The sequence below is a fragment of the Chrysemys picta genome, chromosome 2 (genome assembly GCF_011386835.1).
Source record: "Chrysemys picta bellii isolate R12L10 chromosome 2, ASM1138683v2, whole genome shotgun sequence".
NCBI lineage: Eukaryota > Metazoa > Chordata > Testudines > Emydidae > Chrysemys > Chrysemys picta.
Window position 1 is genome coordinate 235,144,420 of NC_088792.1, and position 27,667 is coordinate 235,172,086.

Consider the following 27,667-nt stretch of genomic DNA (forward strand, 5'->3'; position numbering starts at 1 on the left):
TTGTTCACCATGTTTGTTTTATGGAATCTTGTTTTGTGACATGAGAGAAGAACGAGTATAACAGGCAATTACCAGCAGGAATTGAACAAAGGACAATTACATGTTCCATTCAAAAATGAGTTAATATCGTTGGCTTGCCAATCCTTTCCCCTTAAAATCTTAATATAAACATTGGACGTATTTAAGAAATCTATGAAATATTCTCAAACATCTGTTTAATACCCCTTTACTTCAATGAAGAACAAAAGGGCCACCAATATTCAGCTTTTCTTTGGAATAACAATGGGGAGGCAGGGGAGAGGGAAAAAAAAAAGAGGGAAAAGAACTTCCTCTTTGGTAGCCATATTTAGGAAGTTTCAAAGGCTTTGATCTAAGAGTAAATACAGAGTTTACATAACTGATCACAAACAGTGGAAAGGAGCCATTATAGCTATTATAAATCTTGTATATTAGGTCAAGTGACAGTACATTATGAATAAACTTACATTTTATATAGAACAGAAGAGGGGAGTATACATACACTAGTTAGCATTAGTTAATAACATGGCTCTTTAATTCTAATTCCACTATCAGAAGAGCTGCATTTTTATTAGACAAGTGACCTGAACATTTTAAATTGTTCAAAGGGGTGAGTTAAGTTATGACTGAAAAATAAATCAGGTATACTTGTTCATTTCTAAAAACATAGCTAAACTTTAATTAAAAAAAACAACCATAAAAATTATCCTCGATACTGTTTTCAGTCCAACGTGAATGTTTATGCCAGTTTACAAATCCTTGAAAAAGGGGATTTATAATGCAAGTGCTGATATAACTGAAGTTATAACTATGCTAAAGGGACAATTACCCTGTAAGGTGATAAAGTTCAGAGGTTTAGAAATTGCAACAATAAGAGAAAGTTAGAAATGCTAAAGACCTACACATTTAGCTAATATTAGCTTTTAAGTAGCATTGGCTTAAACTCCAGTATTTTAAAATGATCATTGCATTAAAAGATAAAGTTCTGCCACACCTAAAGGTTAAGGCATAACCATCTACTAATTGGCATATTTATTTATTTGTCTGTTTGGGAAAAGGGCCTTATTTGTGTAAGCAGCAAAACAAATATAAACTTGAATGATTGCTATGCAACAGATTTGAAGATAATTGCCTCTGCAGTGAACTTTACAGTTCTCAACCGCACACACGCAGCATGCTATATGAAAAAAGTTACTAACTGAACTACAGGTATTAAATACTGAAAAAAGTTTTACATTTTTATTATAATTTATTTTATTTAACAATCTAAGAAGTTTGCAGCCATCAGCAGTTCCAGTGCAATTTCAGGTGCAATTGGGAATTCAGGAATCTCCGTGGAGCTGTTAGTGTAGCGAACCTTGTAGGTGAAATACATGCATACTTTGGATAGAACATGGGATGGAATCTCTCTAAAATTCACCTCATTTGTTTCATTTTCAGCAAACTGACCTGTTTAAAAAAAAGGAAGAAAGAATCAGCATCAAAATTCCCTTGATAATGAACACAATTGTATTGCATGTGTGCAAACTCATCTAGACTACTTCATGTTACTGTAGTCCCTTGTTAGGAATTAGACATTTTCAGTGTACAAGATGTACAGCATAGTGTGTTAAGACATGCCACAGTTACTGGAGCCAGGGACATAATTTCCATCACCTTTTGTTTAAAAATATTCTGTTTGTTTGGGTTAATGACTGCCTACAAGCAATATGTGGAACAAAGGTTTGATCCTGATCTCAGTCTATGCGAGGAGTGCTCTCTGACAGTACCATATTCAGCCCTGTAAAACCCACACTAATGTAAACACCTACAAGAAAGGTGGTCAATCAATGATGACCATGTGGCCTGGCTACTAGGGAGAGCTGTTTATTTTGTTTAAATAAACCTTTCAGGTGATTTGGAAACATCCAGTTGTACAACAGGGGCACCACATGACCCTACTTCTGTTACCATTGCACTTCCTTCCTTTGTACAGTTTGTCATTTGCTTGTTGTGTCTTGTCTTTAATTATGCTGTATGCTCGTTAAGGCATGAACGGTATCTACCCTTTGGGTGTTTGCACAGCACCTACCACAATAGGGCTCCTATTATCCCTGCAGAGCCAATACAGCTTTTGAGAGTGAAACAGCTTCTATTTCCAGCTTGAGAATTGTCAGCAGATTTGATTACTAATTTCCAGCCCAAATTTCATGGGAAGAAGTAGGAAGGCAAAGCAGATTTTAACATACTTTGTAAAGCCATGCAACTTAAATAGGGAACATCCACATCAAATAAATATTCAAGTATCATTGAAACCAAGATCCATTAAATGTTTTCACTTTTCATAATCTTCTATTACATCTGAAGAGGTTTTTTTATGTGGATGGAGGAGCAGTTATTTAACTTGCTGTAACTGTGTCTTAGAGATGTTCTGTACACGTGGACCCCACTCAGAGGTGCACATGCACTTGAGATCAGAATATTTTAAAACACTAGTGTCTGTCGGTGTTGCACATGCACCTTGTATGCTCCCATGTCATTCCTCCCAAAGGCATAAAAGACAGAGCATCTCCAATGCTATTCCCTTCTCCTTTGTCAAGATTCTGGGCTGTAAGACTCGAGCTGCAAAGAGGGTCCACATAGGAGCCACATGTACAGAACATCTCAAAGAACCAGTTACTATAAGGCAGAAGTCCCCAAACTGTGGGGCACGCCCTGCAAGGGGGGCACTGAGGAACATTTCGGGGGCACAGGGAGGGAGCGCCACGTAGCTGTTTCTGGCCCCAGCCCCCTGCCTGGAGCTCCACGCTGGGTGCCCCAGTTGCCAGCCCCCAGCCCCACCCCAGCGGTGGCCCCAGCCTTGGCCCCCAGCCTCCTTACCCCTGTCCACATCCCCCCAGTCAGAGCCACGGCCCCACTCCCAGGCATAGTTCTGGGGGCGGGGGGAGGATGCAGATAGAGGAAAGGGGGGGCATGAGGTAAAGTTTGGTGACCACTGGAGGAATATCCTAGATCTACCATAGTTGAAATTTGCAGAGAACTCCATTCATACATTCACCAACTACTATTCAGTGGTTTCAGCCTCCAGATCTGATGCTTAGTTTGGTTGGGCAGTACTACAATCCTTATTCATATAAGCTCCTAGATTCCCTCCTCCTAAAGAAGTGGACTCCTTACTGATCACCAAGAATGGGATCCATATGTACAAATTCTCAAAGAAGAGAGAATGCTTGGTTAATAAACAGACCTCAGTCATCATTGAAATGCTTTCCTGACTGGAAGAAAAAGGATGGGATGAATAGAATTCCTCAATAGAAGGTACTGTTCCCCTTGTGGGGGTCACTGAAAATGAGGCGGGCTCACAGATTTTCTGTGTGACCCAGTGGATGAAAAAAATTCTTCATAAAAATCAGTACTCAGGCAGGTTTTGAAACTGTGGATAGTGAAGAGATATCTAAAAGTGGTGACACTAGTTCTGGGATAAATCTGAGCTCTGCTGGATTAGTGAAGAAAGCCCTGTAAGCTTGATGGTACTGGGAGCAAAGGTTGGTGCCACAGATCTTTCCATAGTTGGTAACAAAGTGAGTGTCAGAGATGGTACTGTTGAATACAGTACCAAGAGCTGCTCCAAGAACCAGACTTATAGATTCACAGATTCTAGGACTGGAAGGGACCTCGAGAGGTCATCGAGTCCAGTCCCCTGCCCTCATGGCAGGACCAAATACTGTCTAGAGTCTAGACCATCCCTGATAGACATTTATCTAACCTACTCTTAAATATCTCCAGAAATGGAGATTCCACAACCTCCCTAGGCAATTTATTCATGTGTAACCACCCTGACAATTAAGAACTTTTTCCTAATGTCCAACCTAAACCTCCCTTGCTGCAGTTTAAGCCCATTGCTTCGTGTTCTAGCCTTAGAGGCTAAGATGAACAAGTTTTCTCCCTCCTCCTTATGACACCCTTTTAGATACTTGAAAACTGCTATCATGTCCCCTCTCAGTCTTCTCTTTTCCAAACTAAACAAACCCAATTCTTTCAGCCTTCCTTCATAGGTCATGTTCTCAAGACCTTTAATCATTCTTATTGCTCTTCTCTGGACCCTCTCCAATTTCTCCACATCTTTCTTGAAATGCGGTGCCCAGAACTGGACACAATACTCCAGCTGAGGCCTAACCAGCACAGAGTAGAGCGGAAGAATGACTTCTCATGTCTTGCTCACAACACGCCTGTTAATGCATCCCAGAATCATGTTTGCTTTTTTTGTAACTGCATCACACTGACGACTCATATTTAGCTTGTGGTCCACTAGAACCCCTAGATCCCTTTCTACCGTACTCCTTCCTAGACAGTCTCTTCCCATGGACAGGGAGGATAAGGCAATCTGAAATTCAATGTCAAAGAACTCAAAGACTGAATGAGCGCTCTTTGTTCCCTGAGAACCTGGAGTGACATCTTTTATGGATGGAGTACTCGCTGAATGAGGTTCTGAAGGAGATCCAGGAACAACTTTTGAGTCAGATGCTCCTCTCATGGATTTCTCCATCAGGAACCACTTTAAGTGCACCTCCTTGGCTTCGTAGTTGCATTTTGGTGGGTTTTTGTTAAAGATTTGATAGAATGGTGAATTCAAAAATGTGAATCTAATCACTAATTAGAGAACAGCCAAAGTGGTGTAACTAGCCAATATAAACCCCCTTGCAGTTTTGGATGAGGCCCAGAATCAGTCATGAGGTGACTTCCTATACCCAAATTTAAGTCTGAATGCCCTTTTGTCCCTGAAATTTAAGAGGATTCGGATGCAGTTTGGTTTAGTTTTAATATAGGTTCATATTCACAGACCATTTGCTATATCTCCAGATATAATTTGTCTATCTAGCAGCTAGAATCTTTTCACATGTAAACAGTTTTACCTTGATGATTTTTATACATAATGTGCTCAACCATGGAACCTGATTATACCATTTTTATAGAACACCCAGCTCAGGTGCCTGGACTCTTACCGGACTCTTTGTCCTTCATGGTGCTGTAGCCGTTTTTGATTTTTAATTGGCAAGCCCCGCCCACAGAGTCACAGCCATGTACTACTATTTGCAGATGTGGGGCAGGCATGTATAGGCCCACCTAAAATTAAAGGAACACCCTCTCAGCTAAGGGGAGGAACCACTAAGCTCAGGCTACAAGTGAGTGCATGGGACAACAAAGGGGGGGGGAGGAAGGGGAGAAAAAAAAAAGCTACAGGAGTGAGGTCAAAGTTTGAAGAAAAAAATCAGAGAACCAGAAGGGAACACCGGACATAGAACCCCTGACAGCATCTGCTGCTCCTCAAAGGGATCTATGGAGTCAGTGGACACTCCCCAGAGGAACTCTGCCCAGAGATGTGATTGAATGAGGGACCGGAAATAGACCCCACAGTCACAGAGTGCCCCCTACATCCAGCTTCCTCCTCCTGGAGTGACTGGTGTGCATAGATCAGGAGGTGTGGGGAAAATTGCAGCCAGAACCCTCAGTAAGAGGGGCTGCAAGATGAAGCACTCTATGTAGATGTGCACCAGGGTCTCCCTCTCCTCACGAAAGGGACAGGCATCAGGGGAGTTCATGAATCACACTAAGTACACGTTCATACTCGTAACTCCCAAAAAGGAGCCACCAACAAATATATCCAGTGGGTTGTGGAACCAGAGTAGAGTACAGATTGGCTCAGAGTTCCTTGCCCTTCTCAGGTGGCAGCAGGTCTCACAATGTGGTGTTGGGGCAGGACACAAGGGCAAGAAAGTGAATGGCATGATGCACAAGTGTATACAGATGTTTTCTGGGCATAGTTTGGAAGTGGACCAGCTGGATGTCGTGGAGCTCAGGCAGTTGTCAGGGGTGGCTGTGGAGAGACACACCGCAGGGGCCCAGAGAGGAGTTCTGGAGAGCCAGGAATGAGCAGGCAGCACCCTCCTGCAGGGCCAGCTTGAAGAAAGGAAGAGAAGCTGGAGGCAAGGCTGCCCTGAACTCCCCTGCTATAGCTCATGACAACAAATTAAGATAAAGGCTGTGTAACTACACCAATATCGACAAAAATCAAGAAATCACGAGTAAGCCCCCAAAATCATGAGATTAAAAAACAAAAAAACCCTCTGTTCTGTGCCAAAAAGAGATTGTGGGTTTTGGTTTTGTTTTTTAATTTTTGAACTTTTCCTGCCCAGCCCCAGTGTGCAACAATTAATGTTGCCCACTGTCCCAAGTTTATTGGGTAAGGTGATTTTTTGCCCTTGCTACAGGAGCTCTCACCTCATCATTTGCCCACCCCCTGCCCAGCAATTAGTTCTGCTCCCAGTCTCCCAAGTCAATCCTGTCCCCTGCTCCCTCATTAGTTCTGCCCATCCCCACCATCAGCACATTTCTCCAGCCTCACCTCTGCTCTTCTCCTGGGGTTCTTTACCCTTCTTTCCCAGGGCTAGGGGCGGCAGTGCTGTCCCCTCTCCACCTTCCAGGATTGGGGGGGCAGCTCCAAGAGCTCTTCACCACCCCACAGCCCATCCCAGGCTGAGTGCTGCAAGAAGGGAGAGGGGAGGTGGGGGAAAAGCAGAGGTGCTATCCTGTCCCCATTACTCATACGAGAGGAGAGAGAAGGAGGGAGCAGAACTGCCCTGAATTGCTGGGCTCTTTAGCTCCGATGTCCAATCCCATGAGAATAGCTTACTGAGTTACTGAGGGATGGAGGCAGGGGGGAGAGTTCTGCCTGCAACAGTTCGACTGACTGTTTAGCCCCAGGAGGTGGGGAACTGGAGCAGATGACCAATCAAAAGATTAGTCTGTTAGAGGTTTAGAGCTTGGGCATCCTCACAAGATTAGGCTCCAGCCATGCCCATCACTCGCAAAAGAATCATAAGTGTTGGCAACAGTGCAGAGCCCAGACTTCTCCAGAGCCCAGTGGTTGAGTAGGGATGGAGCAGAATCAGCACATCTGGGGCACGCTCCAAGTTTCAGGCTGTACCCACCCCAGTGATATCGAATGGAATTTCAAGATGGGGATTGTAGCAATCAGTAACTGAAAGATTTTAAAACGTAGCCTTCTAATCTTAACTAATCCTCTCCCCCACATACATGCCATTTGAAGGAATGGGAGGGGGGAAATCACTACTGTTTTTGTCTGTGGAAGTAATTGTAATTGCTTGTCTTACAGTAGCACCCAAAGACTTCATATACAGTTAGCACCTGATTATATATAACTGATAATACAAGACTTGATAAAGCTGAATTGTCTAAGTAGGAACAGAAACCAATCTGGACTGGGACAAGTCACTTTTCATAATAGAAATTCAACTTTTATATAACAGATTATACAAATCCAAACACTCCACAAAATAGGAAAGTGAAATAACTGAATTACAAGATGCTACTAAACTCACTGCACCTACCTGGACCACTCAACATAGCTTTTATTGTTCCTGATGTTAACGCATGCTCTCTTTTTACAATAAACTCATGACCATCAGAGGATATCAACTTCACATACATAGCATCAGGGCCCTCACACCCACCGTATGTTTTCTCTTCTCCATCTATAATAGAAAACAGGTTAACTGATACTTTCAGAATATCTGGTTAGTACTTTCGTAGTATGAAGAAAGCTAGTACAGCTTATGCCTTTATTACAAGCATGAAGTCTCAGTGCTCTTACCTCTGAAAGACCAAAGAAATAAAGACATGCAAGGTAGCAAAGGAGAAGGTGGAGGATAAGACAAGGAAGTTGTTTCTTTTAAAGTGAAAAATTCAACAGACAGCAAAACTTAAAGCTTTGTGCCTTAGGAGCGAATTTAGTTTTAATATACTGTTACTGATCTGTCCCCTCATTCCCTTGTCCCTGACCATTGAGTCAAAACATGATTTCAGTCATTTCTAGAAAAAGAAATAAAGTCCATTCAGGGTTATTTTTTCCCCTTTATATAATAAAATAAACCCTGCCACTCAAGTCTGAGACTATACTTGCTGTTTGCTCTGAAGTGGCTGTTAAACATTCCTCATGAAGTCGTATTACCAGGGAAAGGTCATATTTCTAATGGTAATACATTAGAAGACAGTAATTAAGAATTTGCCAAATGAAGAAGAAACATCTCTTCCTACAGGCATTGTCTGTTGTCATGCTTTTAAGAGGGCAATTCACAGAGTAAAAGTCTTTGCCTGGTATTAACGCATTCATTTAAAAAGGAACTCCAGCAACTTTAAAAAGTCAGTTTGAGGAAAGTTAACTTACGTTACTTGCAGTAGTAAGTATACTGCAACAAAGAGTAAACAAAATGTTCTCTTTATTTCCAGTGTTTTCTCTACTTTGGACAGCACTTTGAACAGTTTCCTCTATTTATGTGACCCTTTCACACAGCAGCAGGAAAATTAATTATTTAAACAATAGTAAATGTCAATGTAAAACTACAAAATTAGGCAGAGAGCTTACTGGCAGGCATAATAGCTGAAACTCCTCTCCCTCTCTTACCCCTCCCGCACCCAACCCATTAATTAGATTTTAACTTGTGTCTCTGGCAGATCCAGGGGTAAGACTGCTGAAAGATTCAAACAAGTTTCAAAACCTGAAGTGATGATTTAAAAGAAAAAAAAAAAAAAAAAAAAGGCAAAATACCACTTTAATCCAATTTAAAATTAGAAATTGTAGTCACGGTCTCTTTTCAGGTAGCATGTGTTTTTTCCACAAAAATAATATACATTTACATAAGTTACTATAGTAAATAGGATTAAAGTAACTTTATTGAGATGTTAAAGAACTGTATATTCTACATAACATTTCATTTTCAGGGTTGTATTAATCTACTTACTTATTTTAATTTTTACATAACCAGTAAGATGCTAGAAACCCTCAATATCTGGGGTCAGTACAATAAGAAAAAGTACAAGTATGATTATAAGGAGGCTTGGTGATAAATTTACTTCCTTCCAGCAGAATCCAGAGGTGGCAAAAGAATAGAGACGTACTTTTGAAGACTGGAATTTAATCAGTAAATGTCATTTCTTCCTCCACCCAAAAACAAATCAATAATTTCTATTGTTAAGGAAACATTAGAGATTAAGTGTACCAAATATATACTGCACTTGTACAGATTCTTGTTAACAAATTATGTCTTGCAGTCAGTTAGGAAAATGTGGCTTACTTTCAGGATTATCAGGGTTAATCAAAATAAAATTACTGTATAATTATTAGATGAGGATTTTCCACCAGTTACCGTTAGTCAAAAGCTCAAGTTGCTAAAAAGAAATACAGCTGGAAAGGTGTTTATCAGTGTCCATAAAAATAACTGAATCCACCCAAGCCCACATTAAATCTGGTTATTTTCTCATTATGCAGTCATTTGAATGGAGACAGATAGGGCAGCTCCAAGCACGTAAAATTGAGTTAATTATGATGAGATAGTAAGCAAAATTAATGATGTAAAGCTTAAAAATGCAACCTCCAAAATTCACAGCCCTTTCCTACTCAATTGCATTATCTAAAAGCCCAAGATGTTTCATGTTTTAAAAATGTGAAAAGCTGTTTATTAAAAGATTAACTTACCCATTCTCTCCTTATTAAATGTTTATTGCTTTGCGACAGCAGCTTTCACAGTAAGATGGTCTGAAAACAAAAAGTATTGATACAAGTGTCAAAATTACTTTTTAGTAGTAATTTCATAAGTCAGAGTTTAAGTGACCTACTATAAAGATTGATGTTCCAGTCATAAAGAAAACTTTAATGATGATATACAAGTATTCAGTAGATTCCAGTTTCAGGATGTGTCCCCTATCCATCAGATTCTCACAAGCTTTACAAAGTGAAAGCTGAGTATGTGAAAGATTTCCGGATTTTACCTTACACGTTGTAAAAATAAAAAGTTTTAAACCTTTAGCAGTCAAGGGCCTTAGAAAAGCTAGTTATAGTTTCTAGAACTTTAGGGGAGAAATCTGTGTACACAGAATTTGCTACTATAATGGCAAAATTCCTACAAGATAAAACAGAAGAAAAATAAGCACTGTGTGTCACAGTGCAGCTAGTACTGGTGAAAGGTTCAAGGCTAACAAGTGTAGAAACTGAAGCCTTTATCTGCAAAATAATTCCAGTATGGACAACAGCAATTCAAGTTTCTTTATATTACACTGCAGTTATGCTCTGGAACAGTGGTGGACAAACTTTTTGGCCTGAGGGCCACATCTGGGTGGGGAAATTGCATATAGGGTCATGAATGTAGGGCTGGGGAGAGGGATGAAGTGTGGTGTGCAGGAAGGGGCTCAGGGCAGGGTGCAGAAGGCATGTGGCAGGGGGTTGGGCTGGGATGCAGAGCACGGCAAGGGGCTCAGGGCAGGGGGCTGGGGTATGGGCTCCGGCCTGGCACCGCTTACCTGGAGCAGCTCTGGAGTGGCAGCGGCATGCAGCGGGGCTAAGACAGGCTCCCTGCCTGTCCTGGCCCTGTGCCACTCCCAGAAGTGGCTGGCACCACATCCCTGCGGCCCCTGGGGGAAGAGGGGCAGAGGGTTCTGCGCACTGTCCTCCCCTGCGGGTATCTTCCCCGAAGCTCCCATTAGCCATTGTTCCCTGTTCCCGGCCAATGGGAGCTGCTGGGGGCGGTGCCTGGAGGCGAGGGCAGCACACAGAACCCACTGTCCCCTCTGCCCCAGGGGCTGCAGGGACGTGGTGCCGGCCGCTTCCAGCAGTGGCGCGGGGCCTGCGGTGCCACAGGGGTGGATATCCCGCGGGCCAGATCCAAAGCCCTGACAGGCTGGATCCAGCCCATGGGCCGTAGTTTGCCCACCCCTGTTCTGAAAAAAGACAACTCTAGGACAGCTTGAAAGATAAATTCCACTCACCTACTTACCAACCCCTTACATTTATTTAGGGGTAACCGTTGAAACATTAAAATGGATGCATATTAATAGAATTTTGTGGGCTTCCTAAAGACTCAGGAAAACAGCACCAAGAGCAGTGAAGTTAACAATATTCTGGTCAGTTTCACAGATGCTATTCAGAACATTGTGGACAGTAATGAAACTGTCAAGAATTCTTAACAATTACTTATAGCTTTCCTAAGGAGCAGAATGAACAGCAGAAGCAGGCACTGGAATTACTCACTACAGAGAAGGACCATAAAATGGAGACTAGGGCAAGGATAGAGTACCAGAGACCTCTTCCCCCTTCCCACCATCTCCCACACTTCTGATAGAGAAACGGAGACAAGAAACTTTGTGGGAAAGCTGGAGAAGCAAAGAGAGAGAAAGCCCCTTTTCCTCTCCACCAGTTTGGGAGGGGGTCATTGAAGCCTGACATTTACAATATACCTATTAGCCAGAGGCTGATAGAGAGCTCTAGAATCATAGAATATCAGGGTTGGAAGGGACCTCAGGAGGTCATCTAGTCCAACCCCCTCCTCAAAGCAGGACCAATCCCCAACTAAATCATCCCAGCCAGGGCTTTGTCAAGTAAATAACCCATTCCACTGCTTCACCACCCTCCTAGTGAAAAAGTTTTTTCCCCAATATCCAACCTAAACCTCCTCCACTGCAACTTGAGACCATTACTCCTTGTTCTGTCATGTGGTACCACTGAGAACAGTCTAGATCCATCCTCTTTGGAACCCCCTTTCAGGTAGCTGAAAGCAGCTATCAAATCCACCCCTCATTCTTCTCTTCTGCAGACTAAACAATCCCAGTTCCCCCAGCCTCTCCTCATGAGTCATGTGCTCCAGCCACCTAATCATTTTTGTTGCCCTCTGCTGGACTCTTTCCAATATTTCCACATCCTTCTTGTAGTGTGGAGCCCAAAACTGAACACGGTACTCCAGATGAGGCCTCACCAATACAGAATAGAGGGGAATGATCACGTCTCTCGAGCTGCTGGCAATGTCCCTACTTATACAGCCCAAAATGCTGTTAGCCTTCTTGGCAACAAGGAGACACGGTTGACTCATATCCAGCTTCTCGTCCACTGTAACCTCTAGGTCCTTTTCTGCAGAACTGCTGCCTAGCCATTTGGTCCCTAGTCTGTAGCAGTGCATCGGATTCTTCCGTCCTAAGTGCAGGACTCTGCACTTGTCCTTGTTGAACCTCATCAGATTTCTTTTGGACCAATCCTCTAATTTGTCTAGGTCCCTCTGTATCCTATCTACCACTCCTCCCAGTTTAGCATCCTCTGCAAACTTGCTGAGGGTGCAGTCCACGCCATCCTCCAGATCATTAATAAAGATATTGAACAAAACCGGCCCCAGGACCGATCCTTGGGGCACTCCGGCTGCCAACTAGACATGGAGCCATTGATCACTACCCATTTAGCCCGACGATCTAGCCAGCTTTCTATCCACCTTATAGTCCATTTATCCAGCCCATACTTCTTTAACTTGCCAGCAAAAATATTGTAGAAGACCGTATCAAAAGCTTTGCTACAGTCAAGGAATAACACGTCCACTGCTTTCCCCTCATCCACAGAGCCAGTTATCTCATCATAGAAGGCAATTAGGTTAGTCAGGCATGACTTGCCCTTGGTGAATCCATGCTGACTGTTCTGATCACTTTCCTCTCCTCTAAGTGCTTCAGAATTGATTCCTTGAGGACCTGCTCCATGATTTTTCCAGGGACTCAGGTGAGACTGACTGGCCTGTAGTTCCCTGGATCCTCCTCCTTCCTTTTTTTAAAAGATGGGTACTACATTAGCCTTTTTCCAGTCATCCGGGACCTCAGCCAATCGCCATGAGTTTTCAAATATAATGGCCAATGGCTCTACAATCGCATCCGCCAACTCCTTTAGCACCCTCGGATGCAGCGCATCCGGCCCCATGGATTTGTGCTCATCCAGCTTTTCTAAATAGTCCTGAACCACTTCTTTCTCCACAGAGGACTGGTCACCTCCTCCCCATACTGTGCTGCCCAGTGCAGTAGTCTGGGAGCTGACCTTGTTCATGAAGACAGAGGCAAAAAACGCATTGAGTACATTAACTTTTTCCACATCCTCTGTCACTGAGCAGGGTTCAGACAAAAATCCAGTAGAAAACACAGACCTTTCCAGTGGCTAGTGGCAAAGACAATTAGCTTCTCACCAGGGACCACTCCTCAATATTACTGGGGAACCTCCCACCTTTCAAATTTCTCAGCAAGTAGATCTAACAAGGCCTGAAATTTGTCAGTCTCTGCATGAGAGGGTAGTTCAGTCTGCATATCTATTCATGACATCTGTGTTTAGTGAGAATAGACAATGGTGCCTGGCGGTGTGGTGAAAAGAATGGAAGCCACCATTCAACTCAATTTACAAAGGCCACCAAATAACATATTATCCCCACTTTACCAAGGAAAAACTGAAGGAAAATTGTCTTATAGACCAAAGCCAAATTTGAACCAGTAATCTTATAGGTGAGAAGCTCCGGAACATCACATACTTCTGAGTCTAACATTTTCTGAGGGTTAAATTGTGCACATGGTCATACAAATTCCCTATTTTCCCTGTACTCACCCTATTTTTGATATTTCCATGGGAACTCCCCCAGGGAAGCCATAAACGTTGCTATTCCTGCACATAGCATTTCCTCAGCAGCAGAATACTACTGAAACTATCCTAATTTCACTTTATAGGCTGGAGGCATGTGTAATGGTAGAAAGGTTAATGGTAGAAAGGTAAGGGAGGTGTCAATTTATAAAAAGCTGTAGAATCATAATTTCAATGTTGTCACTCTCTACAGTGTGGCCAGAGGACTCATTGCCCCCGCTCCATCCTGGCTTCCAACTTCAGGACCTCTTTGGTTGGTGGTAATGTTGATAATGTTGTCAGAAGTTGGTTGAGTTGGGTATCACTCAAATGCCCTTTCTCCTACAAACATAATGGTACCAAACATGACAAACCTAAAACAATTGCATAGATAGATATTTGAAAAAAGTGTTTTAATTATACTAACATGGGCACATCAAACATGCAGCTCTCAAAGTTAAATTGTGGCTCTTGACTGACAGTACTGTATTACCAGTTAATGCTTAGAACGATACATAGATTAATTTTTTAATGTTTCAGATTACTATATAAACAGAATCAAGTATCAGAGGGTAGCCGTGTTAGTCTGTATCCACAAAAACAACAAGGATTCTGGTGGCACCTTAAAGACTAACCGATGTATTTGGGCATAAGCTTTCGTGGGTAAAAAACCCACTTCTTCAGATGCATGAAGTGAGATTTTGTTACCCACGAAAGCTCATGCCCAAATACATCGGTTAGTCTTTAAGGTGCCATCAGACTCCTTCTTGTTTTTATATAAACGGAAGGATTGCTTCAAGCTGATTTGCCATTATTGGTTTAAAAAAAAAAAAAGCAGTTCAGTGGTATTGATCATCAGCTTTGTTTATTATGCAAAGAATAATAATGAGGCACTTTTTAAGATTTTAGCATCTAACCAGAAGTTAGTTGAATCCATCCACAAGTGGTTTGCATATACATAACATACGTGTGTTTGAAATAATTTACCAACGTGTACAGGACTTGCGAGACCAGTTCCACACATCCAGTCTCTCGATGGCCTACTGCATACGATGGAGAGCTGCAATATCGCAGAACGAATCAAGCAACTTGATCAGGTTGAATCGACAGCAAAGCCAACTTTTGGGATGGTACGGTGACACATGAAGATGGTCGAGTCTTCGCTGCTATTTATTCGATCTGTGAGACTGCTAATTGGAATTTGTACTTTGCAGCACTGGAAGACTATGTGAAATACTTTGTTTTAGATTTAATCAACTATTCTGCAATGCTTGCCTGGTACCTTGCTAAAATAAGAAGTGTGGAAGAGTCTGACACTGACATATGGGAAGAATTTTGAAAAGGAAATTGGGCAGTTAAAAGGTTGTCAGTTCCATTCTGTGCACTTGGTTCAGATGAAGTCCTAAAACATGAAAACAGAGCAACGAAAGTTGTTGGGGGTAGGTGGCCATAACAGCCACCAAATGTCTTTCCTGACAACCCCAGAACTCCATCGAATTTTGAACAAAACATTAAGCACGGAAATAACCCAGAAGTAACCAAGCACCATCTAGACTCATTAGGTACTGTTAAATGCCAAGAAAGGGCAATTTTTAAGCTACCGGATGAGCTTACTTGAATCGCATTAGCATATGACAGATCAGAGCTCATTACTATCATGATGAAAGCAGTATTCAGTGATAAGATAGCTGAAGATGTCAGTCGAATGGATACTTAGGTGAAGCCTTCAAAACCCAGAGTCATGACCCAAAGAATTATCCAAGGCTCTGTCAATCTATGGGGCCCAGTCAAGACAGACTAAAGTTGTGTTTGTATGCAAAGAAAGTCAGAGCAAAGGTGGCATGGACTATTACAAAGTTAAAAATAGGTCACTGTTTGCTTGTCCCCTGGTCTTGTCCAGATCTCATCATGATGTTGATCTACAAGATTGGGAAAGTAGTTCTCCATGATAGCACAATCGACGTTTGAATGCCACAGAACAATGCATGCATGCTAGGCGAAAAGCAAATTAATGCTCCTCTTGCATGGTCTTCCTAAGCCAGCACCTACAGACAACATGATCAGTATGTTATGCTAGCAAAGGCCTTTCAATGTAGCAATCATACATGATACGGCTGAAGAATAAGCTCTCAACAAACCAGAAACTGTAAATATCTGCCCCAGATTTGGCTGAATATTTCAGTATGAGGTTACAAAGAAAATACTGGACCTATGACTAAAGTCCACCTCATGTTTAACACCTGTGCAGAAGAATCAATTAAAAATATTACCAGAAAGAAGACACTGAGGTATTGCATCTGCCCAATACAAAAATCATTGACTCAACAAATATCTTCAATGTCACAGTGAAGAAGCTACCGTCTCATATTTGCATGAAGGAAGAGTTAACCACATACTTTGCAGAAAAAACACTATTATGCCTTTACATTGCTCAAAGAATTTTGCTGTTGCACGGAGTAATAAAGCTATGTCCTCAAGCTCTTCAGTGGTGTTTCTTTGTAGTTCCCATGAGGAGATTGACACTAAAATTATCTTTCATGCCATCAAATGTCACAAAGAGATGCTACTGTTCTAGTGCTCTCTGAGAGAAACTACCCAAGCCTTCAGCAAGATTCTGTTTCTGTTCCTCAGCAGGAGGAACAACATTGCTGTATATCCCTCAGAGATGTGTTCCTATCATTTGGACCTGCTGCCGCACGGCCAGGTTTCCATGCCCTTACAGTATGTGATGCTGGAAAGACCAAATGATCTTACTGAAAGACATTTGATTCAGCCTCCAAAGACTCTAAAGGTGCTCGGAATGGCTGAGACAGTCATTGATGAGTCAAATGAACTGTAGGCATTCCTATGCCAAGTTTACCATTTGAAGACCAACATTACAACACTTGCAGAGCTATGTTGATGGATGTTTTCCCAGAAATGGACAAATGGAGAAAAACTGCCACCAAAAAGGGGTGTATTTATACTTGCTATCAAGAGGGCAAATCATCAAGCAATGGCATGGCTCTTCGATGATTGAGTGCATCCAAAACTACTCTCCCCAGCCGACGTGGATGTGTCTTTGGTGTGATCAGTCCATCCTTCGTTATGTCTGAAGTTACACAAACTCCCAAAAAATCAATCCTTCAGTTAATCAAATGCTTGTGTACAAAGACCAGATGATCACCACTCTGCAAATGTTCAGCCAGCAGCCTACCTTGTACATAGCAAGGATCAGTGTGACAACATGTCTAGCAGCGGTGCTGTAGATAAGAGTTGACACTGACAATGAAAAAAATGTTTTCGGTTCTACATGCCCAGGCTAGCTTCCCTAGGATTAGCCAAGATGCATGTCTTTTATGTAAGCAATGCATCCCTGTGTGAAAGTATAATTTAAAAAAACAAACAAACGTTGACTTTTAAACATTTTCTCAACTGTTTATCTACATAATTGTTCTAGGTTTGTCTATTTTGTACCATTTAGTTTGTGGGAGATGGCCTTTTGAAAGAAAGAAATGGGTTGAGTTGGTTATCAGAGGACATTATTTATCAAAATTTCCACCAACCAGAAGACCTGAAGCTGGGGGAAGAGACTCCCAACTGCAACACCGCAAAGGGTGACATCATAGAAATTGACACCTCTCTTTCCCTTCTACCACTAACCGTGGAATGAGATTTTACCACATTCTGCTCCCAGACTATTACAACTCCTGTTGCAGTATGAGGAAAGTGTTCTGTGCAAGAGCCAAGTAGGTGTGATCCCCCAAAGATGGAGATGGGAGAGTAATATTTATCTTTCTTCTTCCAACTCTCTAGCAGAGGATCCCTTGTGCTTCCTCCCCAACCCACAGAACCCTTCCCTATACTTCAAAATGAGTAGCAGTGTAACTGACTAAGACATCATCAATTCCCCTTTACAGCTAGGAAAGTACTATGAACAGCAACAGCAGCGCAGGTGTAATCCTGAGTAGGAAAAAAGCAGGGGGGGTGGGGAGTAGGAAATGGCAGTGCAAAGACAAGAGGAAATGGGAGGAAAACAAAAGGGAAACTGGGTGAGTTGAACCCAGAAGGGACAGAAAATAGGCAACCTAGTGACAGCCTGTTAGAATCCCTTTCTCCCTGTCAGAAGAGGCTGGGAGTGCTACACAGGTAGCACATACTGCACTTATGGGAGATTATCTTGTGAGAGAACAAGAGAAGTCCTGTTTTCCAGCAACTAGCCTCAGGTTAACTGGAGCAGGTTCAATTTGATCCAGAGCAAGCAGCCACCAAACTTTCCCCATACAGTGGTAAGACTGTTGCGATAGGTGGAAGGGGCTCAATGGAGCTTTCAAAAGGGAAACAGAGCCACAGAAAACTGAAAAATAGGATGAAGGAAGGCAACTGTATTTGATGTGGATACCTATCCAATTTGTTATTTTAGTACCCCAATAACAGAAGAAATTCAGAAATAAAAAAATAAAATTTGAAAGTGGTTAAAAAGGTGCAAGGGTGAAGAATTTCACAAGTTATAATTCAGATTTTACTGCTTTCAGACACCTTTCCCCATATACAGTTTTTGCGCACACACACACACACACACACAAATCTCACACAGAACACTCTACAAGTCAATGCTTTATCCAGCAAGGATTACTTTGAAGTTGTCAGCTATACCCAGTCTTTCCCAATTGAGCTTTGAGTGGTCATAGGCATTATTTAATTAGTAATAAGTTAGAAATAGGTAAGTCAAGTAATTTATTACATCCCCCTATAAGAGCAGATTTCTCAGAGTATATTTTCTAATTGCAGTTTACATTTGTGACCCAGGGACCTCTTGATGCCAACTAGCAGAGTGCACTGAGGATGCAAAAAGTTCTACAGGGATCCCCGGGGTCACATACATGCATAATAATTCACAAAATTACACCAAAAGGGTGGCATATGAGATCTCAGAGCCAGTAGCCTACTGGCCATCAAAAATGTAAGTACAGATCATATTAAAAAGAGTTATGTATCTATACTGGAAGTCAACTCAAAAGGTTTTGAGAATGTAAGGCAGGTAATAAGTAATTGGGTTCCAGGCAGGGGATTAATAGAAGCTTTTTATTGTGTATTGTCTACTTTCCAATACAGGCCTATTTGCATATGGAACCAAAATACTAATCAAGAGAAAATTTACGGGAATAAAACAAAATAGCAGGAGGGGATCCTGTTTGAGTAAAGAAAATGGATTGTTGAAGTATATCTGAGGGACAAAGTTCCCCCGCTGGATCTTTTACTGCTGAGGAGTCAAGCTGATAGTGTGACTTGTCTTGAGAATGGAAGATCACAGCCAAGCCCGGCTGTAATACACTGGAAGGATTTTGGGTGAGCTTTGCCCTAGGAGACATGAAAGTAACTAGGTATACAAGTCTAGCTTCTAGAATGCGAGTTATGATTTTATATGTAACTATTTGTCTCCAATATTTCTACTTGCTATCATTTGAATCTCTACTCACTGTTAAATAAACTTTTGCTTGTTTTCACTATAAAAATATCTAAGTGCTGTCCGTTAAGTGGAGCTGCAATCTAAGGTGCACTGGTAAGCTGGGAGGTACCGTTTCACAGAATTCACAGGTAGGCTGCTCCCAAAGAGCATCCTATGGATCAAGGGCTGGACATTCCGGGGGATGCTCATAGCATGTCTATTGCTAACCTGCAGAGGGACAGCGGAACCTGTGTTGGCTAAGAGAGGAGTGTTTGTGTTCCCTATGACCAGTGGAGTCAGGGAGCTGATGGACAGCAGACACAGATAAAGCTTCTTCACACTAAGGGCAGGTGGTAGTGAGGTGTCTCACACCCTGACTTCCCCGGGAAGTGTCATAACACTTAAATACCATGTTTCTTCTGAGAATCTGGAAGCACCTTACTTAAGTATTAACCTCACTTTACAGAGGGAAAAACTGAAGTCAAAGTTAAGGGCCAATTGTAGGGACCTAAATATGCAGAACAGAATAAAAATTCCACTAGGCACCCATCTACATATTTATGGGCCTGAATACTTGTGGAAAACTTGCCCTAAGTGACTTAATCAAGATCACATTAAGTCAGTGCCAGTCAGGAAGAGGATCCAAATCTCCTAACTGCCAGTCACCTGCTCTAGTCACTAGTCCATGCTGCCTCCCTTTATTATATGGTCTTTCACTGCACATTCCAACAAGAACCCACCTAAATAACAAAGATAAATACTAGACATTCTGTTGATTTCCGCCTCTGGAGCATCGCTTTAGGGTAGAGGCTTATGTGATATTACCAAACAGGCAGCTAAGTAACCTTCCTTAACTCCCAAAGTGCATGTGTGTTTGGTTAGCAACAATTCCTACACCATTTCCTTTACATAAACACAGAAAACATGAAGCAAAATATTTAGAGGCAAAACAGGAAAAAACCCTACAACAGAACTGTAAAGTGTTTACAAAGTTGCTAAATGATTCACCCCACCCAAAACGGTATTTATATCTATTTAGGATTTTCACAAAAATTAATTATTTGAAAGACATGGAAAAAAGGTCACTAGTTTCTCTAAACTGAATAAAATTCATCAGTAATTAAAAATTAATCTTATACCAGTGCCTTAAATATGCTCTGTTGATGTTAAAATTCATGTATTTTGTAAGAATAAGGATTTTTAATCAATTATTGTACATAATTTTCCTGCTTCAAACTGTTTTGCAGCATAATGTATGCCAGGTGCCTGATACTTTCTCCGTAAACAGAAGTTGTTGCAGTTTAGCATTGTATATAACTGTGTACAGTTGTTTCAGAAACAAAATTAAGAAAGGTGCAATGTAAATCAGAAACCCACTCAACTCATCTCTCAGTGTCAACATCTGACATTTGGGTTTTGGACCTCCTCCCTCCTCTCAAGAACTATTTTAACGATTTACTATCCACAACGGTTTGGATCTTAGATCTGGTATATCCTTGCAGGTTACGTATTCTCTGCTGCACAAACCCAGGGGGACACGGTTTAAGTTGTCAACAGTTCTGAACAGGAATTGATATGATTGCAAAGAATCCAAAGTCAATATGACATCCAGGATGGCTGTTTTATACACCCTCTTTTACATAGAGATATACAGGATTATTGAGATACAAGGATAAAGTTAAGGTACCCCAAACCATTAACCCTGCATTTTCTATATAGTAACCACATTTTTTCCCCCTTAACTTGAGTTTCCTAGCTTTCAGATGTTCATTTTTAAAAGCAAAGATACTCTTAAGTTATTGATATTTATTTAGAACCTTAATTCTAATTCAACAGTGTTTGGGATTCTTGCAATAAGCCAACAGCTAAACATTTCCTATTTTATTCAGAATTAACTGGTTTTTAATTAATGTATTGCTGCAAACCTCCCCAGCAGAAAATCCCTTAAATAAATTTGATCTAAATACTAGAGACTTTTCCCACATGCCTCCAGTCAAATACTTCAAAGAGGAATACATTTGTTACCAAATAGTGAACAGGTTTTTAGAAGATGCTAAGTGATCTGCTTGTAGCAATCTCTCAGATTTCAATAACAGTTGCTCCATGTCATAAGGATTATTGGAGGGGAGGGGGCATGCAGTGATTAGCTACAACAGTTACATTGAAAAACTCCATGCACATCAATGAAAATTGTTTACTGTTAATTCCAAATCAGAAGCAGAATGTCAAACTAGTCTCACAGGAGGAAGTGTGCCATGAATTACAGAAATTTAATGCTTGCATAAGTGCTGAAAACAGTCAGATTCAGGATTGGTCCTGCATGATTTCTCCTTCTAACAAATGACAATTGAGGCATTCAAGACTGTGAAGGGTGAAATTAGTAAAGACAGAAAAGCATCTTGTTTTTCTCTTTCTTGTAGCAAAACAAGAAAGACTATGAAATTAAAAGAATATACTCAGAATAATGAAAATAGAAAAATTTTAAAAGGCAGTCTCATGGCAAATCTACTTCTGAGGAAGGCCATGGGTAAACTATAGCTTTATAATAAAGAGGACTGAATGATGTTATAAATCACATGAACATTTGCAACTACAAAAGTAATCAAATAATATGCTTCAGGATATTAGCCTGCAGGGGTCAAGAATTTTTTTTTCCAAGCTGTGGTACAAATATTACAATAGAGTAGGTGCTTTATATCTGTTCTTTGCCTCTCTGAAGCATCCAGATATGATACTGAAGGTAAGATACCATATTAGATTTAAAAAAAAAATTGACATTGATTGGTCAAACAAACATGTAGGATTACAATATGACCAACACTCCTGAGTGGGTATTTAAAAAAGCCCCTCCCCCAATTACAGCCTTACGTAGACTACCCTGACCTTTGTCTGGACACACAAAAGTAGGAACACAGCACACACAGCACAGCTAACCCCTTCAACACACACGCCTGCCAAGCTGTCAGGCAGGGAGTGGAGGAAAATGGATAGCACTTGGCACTATCATACAATCCACCAGCCATTACCATGGGTGTCAACGTGCTTGTGGTATAGGTGAGCGGCAAGTTATTACCACACCCTTCCCCCATAGTAAGAAGAAATGGAGGGAGTTGTGCCTTGGAGGTGTGTTTGAAGCACAGGCTATTCAGGAGATGTGCAATTTACAGACCACCTTTTGCTCAAGGTGGTACTTAGAAGCACCATTTAGCCCTAGTGATTTTCCCCATAGATGCTAAAAAAATTCATACTGGCATATGACTACTGGCAAAACAACGGGACAGTCTTCAGTCTGCAAACTAAAATAATTTGAAGAGAGGTTTAGACAATATAATTGTTTAAAACTGCTCTCTTCAAATGTCATCTAAAGAAATCCAGCATCAGCTGTTAAGCATACGTAAGATAGACACATACTTAAAGTACTAGTACAGGGATCGCGTGCCAAAGGTTGCTGATCTCTGTACCAGTACATCAATACTCAATGTTTTACCCAGTTAGTGTTATGCATGTGAGAATGAAGACTGTTAAGCCATCTGGTAAATATCAGCGTGCAAGCAGTGGGCCACTTTGCTGGTTCAATAAACCAGTGGTTCTCAACCCTGGCAGTATGCAGATGTTTTTCAGGGGGTATATCAACTCATCTAGATATTTGCCTAATTTTACAACAGGCTACAGAAAAAAGCACTAGCAAAGTCAGTACAAACTAAAATTTCATACAATAAAATGTTTATATTGCTCTCTATATATACTATACACTGAATTGTAAGTACAATATCATTCCAGTTGATTTTATAATTATAGGGTAAAAATGAGCAAGTAAACAATTTTTCAGTAACAGTGTGCTGACACTTTTGTATTTTTATGCCTGATTTGGCACACAAGTAGTTTTAAGTGAGGTGAAACTTGGGGGTATGCAAGACAGATCAGACTCCTGAAAGGGGTGCAGTAGTCTGGAAAGGTTGAAAGCCACTGAAATAAACAGTGAAATATAGATATGCAAAGGCATGTTTATCTGTTCCAGTAAAATAGTGACTACTATGTCCACTGGATAACAAATTCATAATGACAGCCTACGTAACTAATTTATAGTAATTAAAGACAACTGAGAGCAGATTTTGGCCACAGTAGTTTTAGAATATTAACATCTAGCTATGTGTGTGCCAACAACATATTACATATTACTTTCAATATACTCTATTATATCCATTTTTTCAAGATACCAACCAAGTAATATGAATGCCTTCACCATCAGTAAATTAGCATACAAGTCAAATATGATTCAGAGAGTTCACACCCCTAAATAAGAAGAGTTTTGTAAATACATTAGGCACAGTAGAAAGACCACAGAAAGCGTAAGCCCATTACTTAATGGGGAAAGAGAGCTAACAGCACATGACATTTAATGAAGCATTTAATGCCCATTTTACTTCAGTTTTCACTACAGAGGTTAATTGAGATCCGATGCCTAGCACAATTAATATTAACAATGAGTGGGAAGGAACAAAATCCAGAATGCAGAAAAAACAGGCTAAAGAATATTTAGATAAGTTATATGTATTCAAGTCAATAGGACCTGATGAAATTCACCCTAGGGTATTTAAGGAACCAGCTGAAGCAATCTTGGAACCATTAGTAATTATCTTTGAGAACTCATGGAGCACACATGAAGTCCCAGAAGATTAGAGAAGGACAAACATACTACCTATTTTTAGAGGGAACAAAGAGAACCTTGGAATTATAGACTAGCCAGCCTAACTTTGAAACCTGGAAAGATATAATTATTAAACAATTTGTAAGCACGTCCAGGATAACAGGGTATTAAGTAATATCCAACATGGATTTGTTAAGAACAAATCATGCTAAACCAACCTAATTTCCTTCACTGACCAGGCTAGTGAATAGGAGAGTAGAGGGGGGAAGCAGTAGACATGATTTATCTTTATTTGAGTAAGACTTTTGATGCAGCCCCACATGGCAGTCTCATAAGCAGATCACATATCCATAGTTTAGATTAAATTACTAGAAGGTGGTTGCATAACTAGTTGAAAGGAAAAAAAAAACACTCAAAGTTTATCAATGGTTCATTGTCAAAGAGGGAGGATGTGTCTAGTGGCATTCTGCTGGGATCTGTCCTGGGTCCAGTATTATTCAATATTTTCAAGAATAACTCAGAAAATGGTTCAGAGAGAATGCTTATAAATTTTGTGGATGACACCCAGCTGGGAGAGGTTGCAAGCACCTTGGAGTACAAGATTAAAACTCAAAGTGACCTCAACAAATTGGAGAGCTGGTCTGAAATCATCAAAATGAAATTTAAAAGAGTCTAAAGTACAGCACTTCGGAAGGAAAAAATCTAAGGCACAAATACAAAATGGTGAATCTTTGGCCAGACAGTTGCACCGCTGAAAAGAATCTGGGGAAGCATAGTGGTACGAGCAGGGTCCTAGAGCTCGGGCTCCAGCCCAAGCCCAGAAGTCTACACAGCAATGAAACAGCCCGAGTTGTCTGGCACAGTCCAACCACAAGTTTTTCTCTGCTGTGTAGATGTACCCTACAAGGATAGCTAAGTACTGGATAGGCTTCCCTGTGTAATCCCAGTCACTGGAGGCTTTTAAGAACAGGTTAGACAAACACCTATCAGGGATGGTCTAGGTATACTTGATCCTGCATCTGTGCAGGGGAATGGACTAGATGACCTCAAGGTCCCTTCTAGCCCTATATTTCTACAAAATATTGATCAATAAACAAATAGGCTAGGTGGAGCAGTGGGCTAATGCATTAGCTTTTCACCTACAAAAGTATAGTTTTAAGTTCTGTTACATTCTAGGTAATTAAGTTTTAATCTTATTCTAGGTCCCACTGTCATTGGTTTACTTCACATAGTTACCACACAATTTCTTGTAAGTGCATTTACTGCTCAGTTCTGTTTCTCCTGAAAGATTCACAAAGATATTTAGGTTCCTAACTTTCACTGATTTCAATGCAAGTTGGAGTCTAGATAGCTTTGTGATCTGAGCTTTAGCGCAGATCAGGACTGAAGTACATTAGTAGAGCAGTGTGAAAGAAAATTCATACAGCTATTTGCAATTCAGCGAGCTCAAGGCTGGGGGCGTGGGGTCCAAATGCAGTTGGTTGGGGCTCAATGGGGTGAGGGTCTGGGTGCAAGGGTCTCGTCAGGGTAGTCCAGGTGCATAGGCATTGGGGCTTATCGCAGTTGGGTTTCCTGTATGTTGGGCTCAGCTGTCAGTGGTCTGAGTGCAGGGGGGGGGGGTCTGGATGCGGGAGGGGGCGCTTGGTGGAGAGGGCTGGAGGTGAGGGGAGGTCTTGGCAGGGAGGGCCGGATGGTGGGGGCATCCGGATGCACAGGGTTAGGCAGCTGAGGGAGCAGCTCCCCATAGTGACTGCTCCCCCCACGGCTGAGGAGAAATGGGGACAGGAAGCAGGGGCAAGAGGGAGGAGGGGTGCGGAGCCAGTGGAGGATTCTAGGGGTGGGTCTGACCCGGACCCAGCCACTCCATGCAGGGAAAGTGCGCTCCTTCCACACCCCCAGCCCAGCTGGGACTAGCCGCTGAGCCCACTGCAGGGTAGGAGCCACCGCCTGGGACATCCCAAGTCCTGGGTGGGGCTGGGGAGGGTTAGGGTTAGGGGCAGGGAGTAAGTCTTGACAGGGGTGCCCAGAGCTTGGGGGGAGGGTCTGACCCGACACCAGACAGGATGCCTTCAGCCCTCCCCTCACAGTGATTTACCTCTCCGCCAGCTGCTCCAGGTGCCCAAAACCACATGCCCACGTTGCTGGGGAAGGATACATGAACACTCTTGCAGCTTCCCTTTGCTTCCCCATCAGAAAGTCATATTTCTTCAGGGACGCAAAGAAATCTGCAAATTCTACATGCACACAATTGTGTAGAATTCCCCCTGGAGTATTATTTGTAGCATTCTAATTACAAACTGAACATTCGAGTCCAATCTGCCTTCATACAACATGAGAAACATGAACAATGATATAGAAATATTGTATCAAGAAAGTCTTCAAAACCAGTTACCATTTACATAGAAAGTTATATGCATACAGGTGATTTTCGGGGATGTGTGGAAGAATGTGAAGGGAATGGTCAAAGAAAATGATAGTGCATAAGGAGAAGACTTTTAGTACACTGTTCTATAAATACTGCGCCTTCAATCCTGGTATAAGTTATTTTCTGCCTCCTCATTCAACACAAAATTCTCTCTTGTTTTAAAGTAGCACCTGGCCACCGCTTTATTTCATTATACCAATGCCAAACCCAAGTCTTCCACACTCTTATATCTAAGGCACTGTCTATGCAGAGAACTTTATGAAGCTTTTCCCACCTGTACCATTCCCAACTCACTTGATCAGTGGCAGCCCTAGTACAGAGAAGGTTCAGATGTTTTCCAGCATTTTTACTAATACTACTGTCTCAGCTAAAGCCATTCCTCATTGGTAAAAATGCTGAAGTCCTCCAGAGCCTTGTCTATGGTAGGGCTCCCATTGATTCTAACACTGGCTCAGCAAAACTGATATGACTTTTTTTGTTTTTATTCCTGATGTAAATAAAACAGAATGATTGACAGAAGACTGGCACCTAACAGAAGGCCTGCTTCAAGATAAAAAGCATTACATAATGTATAAATAGTTACATAGTGTGAAGGCTAGAAGGTGGTATGGTGCACCACTCAAAGAACATTATGGTATTTGGATATCAAAGCATGAAGAGCCTTGTGCTATATATGATTTTCTCCCTTCGCCCAAGCATGAACCCTGTAGTCTAAATGCTTTTAATTATCTGCAAGTGATCAGAAGTGCGTGAAATAAAATAGGAAGGAAAGGTGTGTGGATATTTGTAGTTTCCCTTTAGTACCAGTCTTTACTCACAAGCTGTAACACAGATGCTGGATATTGCAACTTGTGAAACAAGACTATCATTAATGAGAAACTTTAGTTTCTCTTTTCTTCACACAAATACATTACTTTACTCCCTACAGATATTTAAGTGCATTTAGACTAGCCGATTCACGTTTAAAAGGAGGGAGACAATCACAATCCCATATATCGCAAGACAAATCTTACTTTGGTATCTAAGCACCGTAACCTACCTTAAAAAGGCTCCTAAATTCCTCCATCCTTGGGATTTTTGTAACCGAATTATTTCCTTCCCTTTAGGGAGGGGAGAGGAAGTAGGAGGCTCCCTCGTTGGTGGAGGTAGCAGTCAAACAGAGCAATAGTTACAGTACTGCTTTAGAGAGGGTTTTTGTTGATGGTGTGTGGAATCCAATGACTGTGTTACAGACACATGGGAAGGGAGCGAAATCGCCCCTGGCACACCCCTGAGCCTCCCTCAGGCCGCCCCGAGCCCTAAACACGCCCCCAGCCTCCCCCCGCCCAGGGATGAGTAATAAGATTTCCGCCCAGGGGGTGGCCGCTACTCGGAGCGGGGCCGGGGCCCTGGGCCGGCTACCAGCAGGCGAGGCCCGCTCCTCACTCAAAGGCTTCGGCGGCGACTCTCCTCCCCCCCGAGACGAAACGCGAGGGGGGGGGGCAGCCTCTCAGCTCGCGCCCCGTCCCCTCCAGCCGGCCGTGGCGGGGACTCACTTGTGTCAGCTTCGCTGCCTCCGCTCCCTGCTCGCAGGGCCCCCTGTTCCGGGCCAGCTGCCTCGCAATCACTTCCGATAGGTCAAAGGTTAGCGCCGCCTGCCGCCACCATAGTGACAGGCAGCGTTCCAGCCTCCTGCCCTTGGACGGTTTA

The 27,667-nt window shown here is 42.0% G+C and overlaps 1 protein-coding gene across 3 annotated transcripts; it reads right to left on the reverse strand.

Annotated features, from left to right (window-relative positions):
* ELOC (elongin C) lies at positions 1 to 27,654 on the reverse strand. Of its 3 annotated transcripts, none has more exons than XM_005306782.5 (4): positions 27,514 to 27,654; positions 9,551 to 9,610; positions 7,407 to 7,550; positions 1 to 1,467 (listed from the first exon to the last, which is right to left on the reverse strand). In XM_005306782.5, exons 2-4 carry the CDS (start codon positions 9,552 to 9,554, stop codon positions 1,277 to 1,279), a joined length of 339 nt encoding a protein of 112 aa, XP_005306839.1. In that variant the 5' UTR covers positions 9,555 to 9,610; positions 27,514 to 27,654; the 3' UTR covers positions 1 to 1,276. The 3 variants fall into 3 exon arrangements, with proteins under 3 accessions (XP_005306839.1, XP_042700849.1, XP_005306840.1); XM_042844915.2 differs by having other exon boundaries at positions 27,404 to 27,579; XM_005306783.5 differs by having other exon boundaries at positions 27,018 to 27,542.
* Positions 27,655 to 27,667: the final 13 nt, after the last annotated feature.